The 14,182-nt window shown below is 50.4% G+C and overlaps 1 protein-coding gene across 3 annotated transcripts in view; it reads right to left on the bottom strand.

The window, feature by feature from the left end:
- Positions 1 to 14,182, bottom strand: part of LOXHD1 (lipoxygenase homology PLAT domains 1) — a gene marked incomplete at both ends in the record, with an annotated part of 168,985 nt that overhangs the window by 28,798 nt on the left and 126,005 nt on the right. For 2 of the 3 annotated variants that reach the window (XM_080714787.1, XM_080714789.1), the window contains 5 exons: positions 3,171 to 3,298; positions 6,583 to 6,768; positions 8,001 to 8,209; positions 10,524 to 10,659; positions 10,787 to 10,996. In XM_080714787.1, the coding sequence (XP_080570913.1) occupies positions 3,171 to 3,298; positions 6,583 to 6,768; positions 8,001 to 8,209; positions 10,524 to 10,659; positions 10,787 to 10,996 (869 nt within the window). The remainder of the gene's footprint in view (positions 1 to 3,170; positions 3,299 to 6,582; positions 6,769 to 8,000; positions 8,210 to 10,523; positions 10,660 to 10,786; positions 10,997 to 14,182) is intronic. The other variant, XM_080714788.1, reaches the window with a different exon arrangement.

Genomic DNA, 14,182 nt, shown 5'->3' with positions numbered 1-14,182 from the left:
GTGAGTGACAGGGCCACCGTGAATGGTGGGGCGGTGGGGCGCTGTGGAACTGTGGGAGGCATCATTCACATTTTTCTATGTGCAATCTGCACAACTCAACACAGCAGCCCCAGACGGGGTAACACTAGCAACACCTGGAAAGTGGTAGCGAATAGAAGGCAAGGCGGCTTTTGTCGCTATCATCATCTTCCTGCCGAATGACTTCATCGCCTCAGAGCTGCTCTATCTTTATTCCTTCCTGCCCCTCCCACAGCGCCACAGGTACAATGTGACCTTCAATGGTGACTGATTGCTGGACTGGTAGCTGATTCCAGGTGAGACCCTCTGGGGCGGCACAGGTGGCCCCGAAGAGATGTCTCGGAATGGCAATTGTTATGCTTCCTTGGATACGAGACATATTTTTAAAAACAGGCCACAGCCAGTGGGGGCTGAGTTTGCAAGTACTGCCAAGTGGAAACTAAGTGCTTCATGCCTTGAAGGCAGCCGCAGAACGGAGGCCTACTCTCTTCTGATGACTTAACTTGTGTGCATTTTGTGATTACTGGAAGTAAAAAGTTCTTCAGAGTTGGAGAAGTGAACGGGGAGGGTTTTGAGTGAGTTGCTGTTGGGTGAGCTAAGCTCTGGCCTTGGGGAATGTGCCAGCTAACACGGCTGCTGCAGGCGGCAAGCTCACAGTGCCCTCTGTGTGGGCACTCCTCAGCCTCCGTCCCAGTCAAACAGCCTTTCTTAGGGAGAGCATCTCCTCTTACACAACACCACGCTGTGCCCAGGATGTGTACCCAGTGGGTCTTTCTATCTCAGCTCCCCAGTCAAGATGCAGACACTCAACTGGGCAAGGGGTGCACACCTGTAATCCCAGACAGGAAGACTTCAGGATTGAGGCCAAAATTTTTAAAAAAGGGCTGAGGGTATAGCTGAAATAGAATAACTCTGGGTTCAATCCCCAATACCAAAGAAAAGAAATGCATCACATCGAATCCAAGCCATTAGTGAAACACAGAAATATGAAAGGCAAAACGTGCCCTGGGTAAGAGCTCTGAGCTCAAAATCAGAGTCATCAAGAAATGATGGCTCTCCTCACAAAATACATCCTTGTTCCGAGGCGGGGGGCAGGGGGATCCTTTAACTAAGAAGGTGCCTTGAAACGTGTATGACACTGCTGTGTTTATGACTATGGGGTTTCAAACAACGTTTCGGGAATGCGAATGCTCTCAGAGATGAAAAGTCTCTCTCCTACCAGCAATGTGCCTTGGACATCTGCAAAATAAGGCGGAATAGAGATAGAAGAGAGTTAGCCAGAGAAAATCCAGAAATTTAGTGTTGGGTCACAATTAGAGAGGCAGAAAACAGAAGAGGCTGAACACAGGAGACAATGGCCAGTTTATTTATGATGGCAGAGTGACAGCGGTCACAGGGAGCCACAGGCTCTCCAGCAAGTGCTCAAGATGGTCAGGACCCAGCCAGTGGCTGCCAGTTCCCATATTTCACCCCATTTCCCACCAGGACTAACCAAAGACCCACACCTGCTCTCTAATCCATTGGTGAATGATGCTCTGATTCTCCCTAGCGCCCTCTAGCCAAAAATAATGCTTTGCTAGAAAGCTTCCCCCTTCCAACAGCCTTTGAGTCCCTGCCATATCAAGCAATGTGACAGACCCGCTGGCTGCAGCAAGCTTGAAATAAACGACCTCTGATTTCATTTGATCTTTATTTATTCCCATAATTGCCTGAGTCAAGTCCCTGTTCCACTACGTACTAGCTGTGTGATCCTGGGCAAATTACTTCATCTCTCTGTGTCTCGGGCACTTTATTGTAAAGTGGAAATGTTAACAGTGCAGATTATGGGGGGGGGGTATTGTGAGTTAATATAGATTGAAAAGCACTTAAAATAGCCCTGGCCTGGGGTAAGCTTAATACACATTAGCCATTATTATTGTCATTGCCGCTGCTAGTTGTCTAGGAAGAATTCCAAGGGAAATAGGAGCTATACAATGAGAGGGCAGAAGTGCTAATAGGAGGCAGGGAAAACTATTTTCAGCAGCCCCCCAGAGAGGAGCTGTGTGGGATGGGCAGAGCTCCTAGGAGCTGTTCTGCTCATGGTAAGAAATCGCTGCCTGGTCTTCACGAAAGGCCTTCGCTATCTTCATCCCCATCTTCACCCTCATCACTAGCATCATTCACCATCACTACTATCATCATCACCAATACCATCCCCTCAGCACCACCTCCCAGTGAGGATCCAGAGTACTGGCTGAGTCCCCTGCCCCTGCAGTGTGAGGCCAGAGCTTGAGGGCCTCAGGAGGAAGCCTCCTGGATCTTGCCCCTCCGCTGGGGGAAGGGGCACTGAGGGTCCGGGGAAAGTGTCTGCAGCTGGGATTCTCCTCTGATTTTGAGATGCCAAGGACCAGGGATGTTTGAGGCACAATGGCTGAGCATGGAAAGCCAGCCCACACCCTGCACTGTCTAAACTGGCGGCCCAGTGACAGGTTCACACTAAACACTGTAGGAGGGCCACCTAGTACCAAAAGCCACCTTTTAAGAGAACCTAATGCTTGGGACGGGGACTCATCTGGGCGTGGCAGCTTCTGGGCTATGGAGCCTGGAGCATTCTGACTTCCCCTCCCTGAGCCTCAGCTGGCTCCCCTGTAAAACAGAGTGGTCATGACAGTCCTCACAAGGCAGGACAAGGCAAGCCAATGCCTGGCTCAGAACAACGCCCTGCACAGAGCCAGCCTGGTCAGCTCCCCAGGGCCCAGCCTGTGCCTGGTCCATGCCAGGTGTTCAATGGCTTAAAGTTTTGAAAATTGAGTGCTTTTTATTTCATTTTAGACACAGAAAAGTTGTGTTGAAAATAAAAGAGTTCTGTGTACCCCTTCACCCAGTTTCCTCTAAATTAGCAATGATATGACACTATCAACTCATCTATAGACCTTAGGGTGAGCACTTGGAGTGACCGAATGAAAGAAAGCAGGAAGGAAGGAGTTGCCATGGGCTGAGGTGGTGCAGGAAGGCTTCCTGGAGGGAGTAAATTTGAGCTGGCCCTTGAAAGAGAAAGGTATTGGGACAGAATGAAGGCGGTAGGCCCCAAGGGAGCGACAGAATCAGGCTTGTGAAGGCAGGGAGGGCAGAGGGCTGATGGGAGGAGAGGTGGGGGCAGGGCCCCCAGGTACCTGGCCTTCTTTTTGTCCAGCTGCACCTCCTCTGTGCTCCCGTTGATACCATACAGGGTCATGAAGATGTTGGAGTCGGTGCCCCCGCCGACCACGTCACCCGTCCACACTGTCATTTCATAAAGCACCTGCCATGGGAGGGGTGTGGTCCTGAGCCTCAGCCACGCCCCAAGCCCACCTGTCCTAGTCTCACCAGGAAAGGAAGACAGGCTCTCCGGCTCCCAGAAGAGTCCTCCCCCCATCAGCCGTGGGTGACTGGAGAGCAGGAGCCAGACTCTGTCACTCTTAGGCCCCCACTGCGCCCAGCCCAGCACTAGAGTTCACTCAGATAGCCGGTGCGTTGTAACATGGACACGAGCCTGAAAGCCCAGTGTTAACAGGGCCCTGTCAAGTTCTCCATGCAGGCAGCTCATGAGGATAGTATGATAGCTTCAGAGCCATTTGGATCCCAGACCTGTCACCTGCTCGCTGTTTATCCTGGGCAGAACCCCCAGAGGTACCCCTTGCAGAGTTCAGGGGGCAGAGCCCAGATGGCATTTCCTTTGAAGATCCTTGGCCCTCCCTTCCCAAAAGGCTGCAACATCCTGCCACACCTATGCAGGGGCCTGGTGCCCACCGCAGAGAATTGACTCTCAGAACTCAGGTTATTTGTGTGTGTGTTTGTGTGTGTGTGTGTGTGTGTGTGGTACTGGGGGGGTAGAAACCAAGGGCTTTTCTACCTCCGGGCTATACTCCCAGACCTATTTTGTACTTTATTTGGGAACAGGGTCTCATTAAGATGCTGAAAGCCTCACTAAGTAGCCGAGGCTGGCTTTGAACCTGGGCGATCCTCCTATCTCAGCCTCCCAAGCCTGGGATTACAAGTGTGCACCACCACCTGGCTTGAGAACCCAGGTTATGTATCACAGTGATCACTCCCCCTGCCCTTGTGGCTGGCGGGTTACTTTTCTAGCAGCATCTAGAATCACCACCATGATGCTGCAAGCCCAGACACATCCTGTGCAGCCCAGCCCACGGGAGGCTCAGGGCCGGTTTGCAGAGGGAGTGCATCACCTGGTAGAACCCCCTAGACCACCCACCCGGGGCAGTTGAGATGGACAGGAGCAGCTATTGGGGACACAAGCCAGAGCCTGACCCTTTCTTGCTCTTACCCAGACAGGCATAAAAAATAACATGATCAAAATGAGTGCATTGGTGGCCTCGTGGAGACCGGCCCCTGAGGGCTGGCTCTGCTGACCCCTGTGTTCTCTGCATCCATCTTTCTCTTCTTTACACGGACGCATCCTTTTTTATGTAATCCGTGTGTTTCCAAAAAGAGACAGAAGCAGGGCTCCTGTAATTCCGGTCTGGTATCAGGTGTCCTGTGGAGAGGGCCAGTCCAAAGAGCCCTGTGGTTCTTTGTAAAGTGACAAATGTGTGCTTTTGTTCCATGAATAGCAGGGGTGTGTCTGGATTTTCCTGGGCTAGAGCTGGGGGGATGTAGTGCCCCAGGTGGGGTGTGGGCTGTGGGGTGTGCTGGGGAGGCTCACACATGGGCACACCTGGGCCGGGAAGTGGGTCAGGGCTGAAGCCCTGATGCATGGTGAGCTCACCCACACCAGCAGCCTGGCCACAGATGGAGATGTCTGGGGAGGGGGAGGCTGTCTGTGCTGTGGAGAGTTCTGTTTTCCTGCAGGGGAAAGCAGCACCCACACTCCTGCCTGCCAAGGGTTTCAGAGTCCAGAAGCCAGCCCCTCCTGCCAGTTCCACATCTAAGATGGGCAGGCCTGCTCAGGTCCTTGACTTTGCAGGAAGCTTCTGATCTAAGCCGCTCAGCCAGTTGTTTGGGATTCAGAGACAGTGATAAGGTCTGGGGTTCTCTCTTGATCCCACAGCTTATGAAAGAGAAAAAGAAGCCCACAGGGTCAGGTGGACTGGAGGCTCTGGGCCGCCAATGGGCTGTGTGTCCTTGGGCTTCAGTCACCCAAGCATCCTACTTCCCACCTGGTCCTGGTCTCAGAGTTTATACAACTTGTCCCAGGTCATCTGGTCAGTTAAATGTAGAACAAGGACAGGAGTGTGGAGTTCCCACCTTCCAGGCTTTTCCTGTTCAGCCAGGGCAGAGGACTTGGGAACAGGAAGGATTAAGTCATCTCTATCACCTTCTGTGGGGTGGGGGGAGATGGGCAGGGAGGTGAGAGACCAGTGGTGCCAGGAGATCAGAGCTCACCAGCCCACAAGATAACAATTCAGATTAATGATAGAAAGCGGGCAAAAAATTTTGGTTTCCCAAGACCCAATTTTGACCAATCATAAAAAGGCAGATGAGGAACCTCAATAATAAAAGCCCACCTCCAGGGCTGGGCATGGTGGCACACGCTTGTAATCCCAGCATTCAGGAGGCTGACACTGGAGGATCATTGCTGACAGCCTCAGCTACTTAGGCCCTTCGCAACTCAGTGAGACCTTGCTTTAAAAATAAAAAAAACTAAGCCGGGTGTGGTGGCCCATGCTTGTAATCCCCTCACTTGGGAGGTGGAGACAGGAGGATTGCACAGGTTCGAAGCTAGCCATGCTGGTTTAAGAGACCCTGTTTCCAAATAAAATAGTATAAAAATAGGTCTGGGAGCATAGCCTAGAGGTAGAAGGGTTTCCAGGAACCCCAGTACCACCAAAAATAAATAAACGAATACATAAATGAATAGATATAAAAAGACTAAAAATAGGGCTGGGTGTGTAGGTTCCATCCCCAATACTGCAAAAACAAAAACAAAAACAAAAACAAAAAAAAGGCCCACCTCCAATGAGCTTCAGTGGTTACTCTTCTGGGAATTCCTCCCGTGCCCCATGTGAGAGGGGGAGCTGTTTTTGTCTTCTATCTTTCCTTGACTTTAATAAACTTCCATGTTTCTATACCCTTCATTAACCCTTGGACCACATTCATCAAAATCCACTAGGCAAGAACCCTGTACATGGAGACACCCCCGTATCACCATGGAGAAGGGTCTCACACTTGCTGCTTTGTGAGCTCCACAGACTCACAGTATCTCAAAGGCCATCTTTCCCCGTCCCTGTGCTAGTGCGTTGGTGGGGTACCCCAGCAGAATAATGACCCTGAAGGTCTATGCACAGCTGTTTCCTTCCAAAGCTCCTCGTGGACTCTTCATGATATCCTTGATTCTCACCAAGATCTAACTTATGAAGCAGGCCATGAAGGGAAGCATTATTTCCATGTTGTAAATGGGAAACCAAGGTCCAGAGGGTCACACAGCAGCAGACCCAAAGAGTACTGTCTCCTAGCCCCCAGCAAAGTGAATCCAGCCAGTATCCCCGGCTGCAGCTTCTGCAATGCCCCAGTGACAAATCTCCTTCATCCTCACCTCCATTCCCTGCTGCCCCACTACCTGCAATGCACACCCACTGCACCCCATACCTTCTTCCCGATGTTCACCACCATGGCATCCAGGAGGTCGAAGACACGAGAGGTGACACCATCGCCCCGGTCCTTGGCAAGCCAGCAGTTGCAGCGCAGCGTGTACTTGGTGCCCTGGGTGGGCACTGCCAAGCACAGCTCCTCCACCAGCCAGCAGCTCTCGGGGGAGGCCCCGTCATGGCCCAGCTGGGAGGAGACACACCAGGCAGTCCTTCCTGCTCAGTGTCCCCCTCCCTGTCCTGTGTCCCCACCCTGGATGCTTCTTCTAGTGTGCTGGGCACTCCCTGGCCAAGGCCCGCACTCCCTGGCCAAGGCCCTTCAGTGAAGGGAGATTTTTGAGATCTAATTAAGGTCTCTAAGAAGATGACTTCAAGTTAACCGAAAGATGACTCTGAGCCAGGTGTGACGGCACATGCCTGTAACCCCAGAACTTGGAAGGCTGAGACAGGAGGATCACAGGTTCAAGGCCAGTTTCAGCAACTTAGCAAGACCCTGTTTCAAAATTAAAAGAAATATTTGGGTGATGTGTGCATGTATGCCTCCACCATCGTGCACTCCATTAGAATGTATGACTAGAAAAATATAAAAAATAAAATCAAGCAGCTGGAGGTCTAGCTCAGAGGTAAGATCACCAAGATCTAACTTATGAAGCAGGCCATGAACGGAAGCATTATTTCCATGTTGTACATGAGAAACCAAGGTCCAGAGGGTCACACAGCAGCAGACCCAAAGAGTACTGTCTCCTAGCCCCCAGCAAAGTGAATCCAGCCAGTATCCCCGGCTGCAGCTTCTGTGATGCCCTGGTTCAATCCTCAGTTCCATAAGAAAAAAAAAAGATTCTGGGTGGGCCAGACCTCAGCGATGGAAGAGAAGTCAGAGAGGGTTGAAGTGGCAGTGCTCATTTCCCATGGGTCTTGAGCAAGCACATCACCAGCTTTTGGAGACGACCATATGGCAGGAAGCCTCTGGGAATCGGAGGCCTCAGTGTAACAACCCCAAGAAAATGAACTTGCCCAACAGCCAGGGGCTTGGGAGAAGACTCCGAGCCTCAGGCAAGAACACAGCTCTGATTGCAACCTACTGTCACGCTAGTGAGACCTTGAGAAGTAGATCCAGAGACGTCACATCCGACCCATGAGGGATCATTCACTTGTACTGAGTTATTTAATTGGTGAGAATTTGTCACACAGCCATTGAAAACTAATATATAAGGCGTGCCCTTTGGGTGGGTAGAAAACGGGGACCCAATGGGGTGGGGGACTCAACCCAGGTCACCTAGCTTATTGTTATTAGAGGACGAGAGATCCCTCTGCTACCTTGAAGGGGCTCCAGGTCATTGTTCAGCCTGCCCCCCATGTAGTAATTAGCTCCTTTCTTTTGTGGGGCTGTCACCATCACAGGACCCCAAGGGCCAGCACCTCTATTTTCTTGATGATGCCCACGTCCAAGCCTCCGACGTAGAACTCCTCCACGGAGCCACAGCCGAAGCCCCTCTTCCCTTGGGGGTAGTCCAGCCAGATGCGGTTGCTGCGCTCATCGTCCTCGCCGATGATGATGACGAAGGCTCTGCTGTCAGTGGCCGCATCCTTGTGTTTCCCGGTGGTGACGGACACATAATAGGGGATCACTGCACAAGAGGTACAGAGTAGGAGGTCACTGAACGAGATGGTGGGGGCGCAGCCTCACAGTGCTCCGTGTGCTTGGAGGCTTGGAAATGACCTCCGGAAGCCACTGACCTCAGCTGCCTGCTCAGAGCCATGTGCAAAGAAACGATCCACACTGGTGAGTTATCTATGGTGTCTGTGGTCCAAGGAATGAGGCACTTGGTCACTCCTAATGTGAAGACCAAAGTGTCCCTGTCACTCATTTGGAATGTCAAGCTTCCAAAGAGCCTGTGACCAAATTTTCTTACTTGAACTTAGCACTACCCAGTGAGGAGGGCAAAAATAATGACCTCCCACCAAGTTCACTTCCGTGGTCTGAAAAGCTTGCCATGGTCAGCAAAAATGAGGTTACCAAGAGCCAGGTCTCATAGAAAGTAGAAATTTGGGGAAGAGTGATATAAATGTATTATACATGTAACATGGCTGGCCAAAGTCCTGGAAGACAGCCATTTCCCAACCAAGCCAGATTAGTCAGCATAAAAATCTGCTCAGGGTAGTATGCAATGGGTTTCCAGCTACTCAGTATCCACTCTCCTTAGAGGTGGTCATAATATGTCAGCAGAGATTGTTGAGTGAGTTTCCAGAAGAATCTTTTTTAAAGGGTCTGACCCTACTAGAAGAAGGGCCCTTCTGCCTATTTCATTTATTCTGCTTGGAACATGGATGAGGTGGCCACAACTCCAACAGTTCCCTTAGAATGGGCCACCTTCAAGATGGAGGCTACTTAAGAGATCACCAGAGTGACCAGGCTGAAGGAACCTAGGCCCCTGACCTCACTAGAGCTGCTATTATCTGTCCCACATGGCCTACTTTTGAACTTTTATGCAAACCAAAAGAAAACTTCTGAATTTTTTCATGCCACTATCTCCAGGTCTTTGGCATTTGCAGTTACTAATTCCTACTCATTCTTCTCTGGGCCAGTCTTCCTCAACATGTTAGGATACATTGCCCTGGTGCAGTGGGTTTGGGTTATGCAATCTGTATCTCTGAAAACTCTCCAAACTAGCCCTGAAATCACATGTGGTTTTCTGCCCCAGCACCAGGCACTGTTGTATCTTTAAAAAGTCTTTGCATGGACGATCAGAGTGCTTAAATAAGGAGAAGCACTTTTAGGGGGTCCTGTCATGTATTCACCGAGTGAGAAATTGAGGGTAAATAACTAATTTTCTCTGCCTGAGCCCACAGATCCACCACATGGTCTCCTGGAGGGTGATATTGTCATTGTCACATTCTTGGTCTTAAGGGAAACTAGACAGAAAGGCAGTGGATTTAAGTGCTCAGTAGACAAATGCAGAACCACCTTATCTCAAAAATCTAATTGGCAAAATATAGTATTGTTCAGTGGAGGAGAAAAAAAACTAAGCCAAGAGGCTGACTTGTCCAAAGCTGGTTTTATTGTCAGAACCAGAAATGAGTCTCCAAACAACCAGACTGGAACTTTTGTGTGTGTGTGTGGTACAGGGTGGGGGTAAACCCAGGGGCTTTTCTACCTCTGGGCTATACTCCCAGACATATTTTATACTTTTATTTGGAAACAAGGTCTCACTAAGTTGCTGAGAGCCTCACTAAGTAGCTGAGGCTGGCTTTGAACCTGTGTAATCCTCCTGTCTCAGCCTCCCAAGCGTGGGGATTACAAGCATGCACCACCACGCTCGGCTCAGATTGGAACTTTCTATCACAGCCCTGCCACTCACTATGCAGTGCTCGGCGTGGCTGAGCACTTTGTGTGTAACGCCGCGCACATGCTAAGGATTCCCCCTGTTGCTGATTTCTGTCTGTCTGGTTGCCCCAGCACTCTGGGCTGAATCTATGTTCTGAGAGTCTGGGCAAAACCAGAGTTTGCAACAATATAGGGGACCAATAGCCCAAGAATATCGCCATCATAACACCTCTTAGCTGCTGCCTTTGCATCTGTAAAGGGGGTTTATCTCTGCCTCTCACCTCACAGGGTTGTTGGGGATGGAAATAGGTAATATGTATAAATCCTGTGTAAATGACAAAGCACTAGCCCTAAATCATCAATGACCATGAGGCTAAAGGATGGCCTGTCCAAGAATATGTTAAAAAACAGTACTTGGGAGACTGAGACAGGAGGATTGCAGATTTGAAGCCAGCCTCAGCAACTCAGCAGGACCTTGTTTCAAAATAAAAAAGCTGAGGAAATAGCTTGGAGGTGGAATGCCTCTGGGTTCAATCCTCAGCATCCCCTAAAAAGAATAGCTTGAAAACATTTCCATGTACCTGCTCCTCCTCAAAAGAGCTCCCCGCTCAGCTTACCTGGACCCTCCTGAACGTAGTCGACCATGGGCCCCGTCACGGTGGCAATGTCCACATCGGCCATCTTGGAGCTCAGGGCGATCTCCCAGAAGTCAGCCGGGCTGCTACAGTTGCTGCTGCGGTCCCCAGTGTACTCCTATCCAGAAAAGTATGGCTCCAGCCTGATCACAGTTCCAGCACCTTCTGCCCCATGGACCCTTCCCAGGTACAAAGATGCTGACAGGCTGCAGCTGAGCCAAGGCCCTGAACCCCTCTCATTGTACCTTCTCATAGAAGAGCCTCTCCAGCCGCCCGTCCTCCTTCTTCAGGGACAGCCAACGCCCACACAGGAACAGAAACTCGTCCTCGTTCGTGTCATTCCAGATCTCTACCTTCTCCACGTACCAGTCTGCACACCACTTGGTGTTGTCATGGCGCAGCTTGATCTTGTAGATGACCCCCAAGTCAGCAGCTTCGATGATGAAGGTGTCGGCCTGGGGAGCCCAGGTGTGAGTATCTGGGGAGAGCACCCCGCTTCAACCCACTCCAACCCCATCCTTCCAGGGCCTTCCACCTTCCTTGGTTGTTAAGTTAAATAGATATTCCTAGATACGTGTCTAGTGTCCAAGTTTAAGGCCTCAGTAGGGCCATAATGGCCCCATTCTACAGTCTACTCCTGTGGGTCACTCCTTGGAGAAAACTGCCCTCTCTCTAATTTCCATTGGGATGAGCCGGTGGTGTTTGGAAGATGAGCGCTGATGAGCTGCGTGTTTGTTGGGGTGGGGCTAAAGGCCATGGCTTTGACAGATGAGAGGTGCTTGGCCCAGCCCTGTTGAGTTGAGACACTGGCAATTGACTGGGATCTTTTGAGGAGAGAAAAAATGAGCACAGCCTGTGACACAACAGTTCCTCTTCTTTGCATCTGTCTTGAGGAAGACTTTTTTATGTGCACAACGATGCTTACTGCAGGACCAGTTTACAGTGGGAAGTTGGAAGTCATTTGGGGGTCTGCTACCTGGGAAACAGCTAAATAACTCTGACACAGCCTGTCCTGTGGAATGGGTGGGTGTCATGGTTACAAAGAAGAGCCAGCTCCATCTATGTTCAAATATCTGGACGTAGTAAGATTTCTAAGGCATCCCACTGAATCCCAAAGGCAACTCAGAGAAGTACTTATTTAGTATGATGTAAAAAAGTGAAACCACAGAGCAGCATTACCCATTTTTTATGGGTGCATGTACATGTATTCAGAGAAAGCATTCAGAAAGGTTTAGAGACAGGAGGAAATGTGACATTCTGAAAAATGGGCCCAGGGTTCTGTCAGGGATATTCTAGGCAGGATACGCCAGGTAGGCCTGCAAATAGGCCTGCAAACCCCTGAAGGATTCCAGTGGTGTCTGGGATCCGTGCAGAGCCCTGAAGGGCTGAAGTGTGGGAGTGGCTCCATCAGTGTTGGTGGGCTGATTGAGGAAGACAGATGATTGGCTTTTGGAGCCCGGAGCAGAGGGGCCAGGCTGAGTGGAGGGAGAAGACTTGGCCGAGGATATTTTGAGGGGAGAATCTGCTACACCCGGCAGTGGAGTGGATGTGGGAAGGGAGGAGGTGCTGGTAGGAAAAGGCATGCCAAAGATGATGAGTGGGTGCCAGAGCAAATGATTAGGGAGATGGGAGCTTTTAGGTGCTCAGCAGGGAACCACAGGTCACGTAAGTAGTGACTGATTCAGAGTAGCCCCAGCTTTCCGGCTGTGGTATCAAAGCCAGAGAAAGGAGGAGATAGAGATCAGGCGAAGCTTCTTAGGATACATTATCTGCTGAGAGAGGACAAAACACAGAATCTGACACAGAGGAGCAGGGTCACATCATCTTCATCATTTCTATTTGTGTATTCACTGGACACATTCACCGAGAGCCTGCTCTCGACCAGGCTCTGTAAACACAACCGTGGACAGAAACTGATCTGTCAGCTGAATGCGGCACCTTGCTGTTTTACCGATGCATTTCCCAGGCATTGGCACCAGGCATCAGTGCAGGCAAGGGACAGGTGAGCTCTCCCAAGCCTGGCAATGCCCAGCGTGAAGAGCCAGCTGTCTGCCTGGCGCAGTTCTGGTACTTCACGTTTCAATTCCACTGACTTTCACAATGACTTAAAATTAACTCCTAAGAACTGAGGCACACAGATGTTAAGTAACTTGCCCAAGATTGCCCAACTAGGAAAGTGTAGTTCTAGAACAAGGATCTGAACTCGGGACAGCTGACCCCAGTGTCTGAGCACCTCAGTAATCACATCCCTGGTGCAGAGTCAGGGACCTCAGAGGAATCATGTGACTCGTGTGACCTCTTTGACATTTGATTTTTCCAAAACGGAGAGAATAGGTCTCCTCTTAGTTACTGTATACAGGGGGTGAACAATTTTATCTCTCACAGGGTGTGTGTGTGTGTGTGTGTGTGTGTGTGTGTGTGTGTGTCTTTAATTATATGTATTTTAATCATTCAGAGTGCTTTTATACTTGTCCTGTTCCTCAGTGCAGAGGTCTCCTTAGCAATCACATTACTATTCTTGCTTCAGAAGCAGTAAACTGAAAAAAAAAAAAAAAATATATATATATATATATATATATATATATATGGCTTATATTTGGATCATGGGGCAAATTAGTGGGAACACTAAGGGCCTAACCCTGGGACCTGGTAGCCGGGCTGGGGCTCCTTCCATGAGGCCTAACTCATGGGATCACCAACCACTGCAGACCCACTAGGTGACACTTAAACAGAGACACTTTTCTTGCTCCAGGGCTAATCCTCCCTCTCAGCAGCAAGGGGTTCAACACTCAGGGTCATGTCTGGCCACAAGTCAGGCTTAAGGACAACTTTGACAAACAGCCATTGGTTGATGCATCAAACCCCCAGGCACATGGTCCTGGGAAGGATTAGGAACTGATCCCCCAAATCTGATCTCCTGACCTGGGGTGAGGGAGGGGTCAGGGGAGATGTAGATGAATGGAGAAGGGAAGAAAAATGGCCTTTGGATCAAGCGAAGGGAATAAGACAGAAAGGGCACAGGAAGAGGATTTGAGGTGGGGGGAAGGGAAGTTTGCAATACCTAGCCCACAAGGTTCCACTGGATGGACTTCTTTTTTAAAAAAAAATCACAATATGTCAGAGCTGAAAGGGCCTTAGACAGCCAGGTCATGTGGCTTTCTAACCCTTTTAATAGCTACAGACCCCCTTTGCTTAATAGAGGGCATCTGTAGCACCCCAATAGATGGGCCAGGTCAAGGCAGTTCTACCTGGGTAGTAATGGGGGGCCGTCTTCCCTCCTGCCACTGTCCTCATGGTTTCCAAGGCCCTTGGTGCTGCCCAGAGCTCTGCATGACACAGTTTAACCAATTCACACTTGATCCCTCACATTACTGATAAGGAAACTGAGGCCGGAGAGAAGTTGGGTCAAACAAGGAGTAGCTTGCAGAACCACGCCTCCAGACCCCTGAGTCAAGCCCCTGGAGGCTGGCCCAGCCCCTGCCATTCTGCAGCCTTCAGCTCTGCAGGTGTGAGCCGCCACGGTGGGTGGGTTTTCTGCAGATAAGCCGTGCTGTGTCTGTAGCAACAGCTTGGAGCTCAGTCACCACCTCTGCCCCACCCAGCCCCACATGCAGGACCCAGGGCAGATGCACTGGCTGAGA

Source organism: Muscardinus avellanarius, assembly GCF_963383645.1.
Source record: "Muscardinus avellanarius genome assembly, chromosome: 17".
In the NCBI taxonomy this organism is placed as follows: domain Eukaryota; kingdom Metazoa; phylum Chordata; class Mammalia; order Rodentia; family Gliridae; genus Muscardinus; species Muscardinus avellanarius.
Note: the sequence above shows the minus strand (reverse complement) of the source record. Positions and strands in the feature narration are given on the sequence as shown.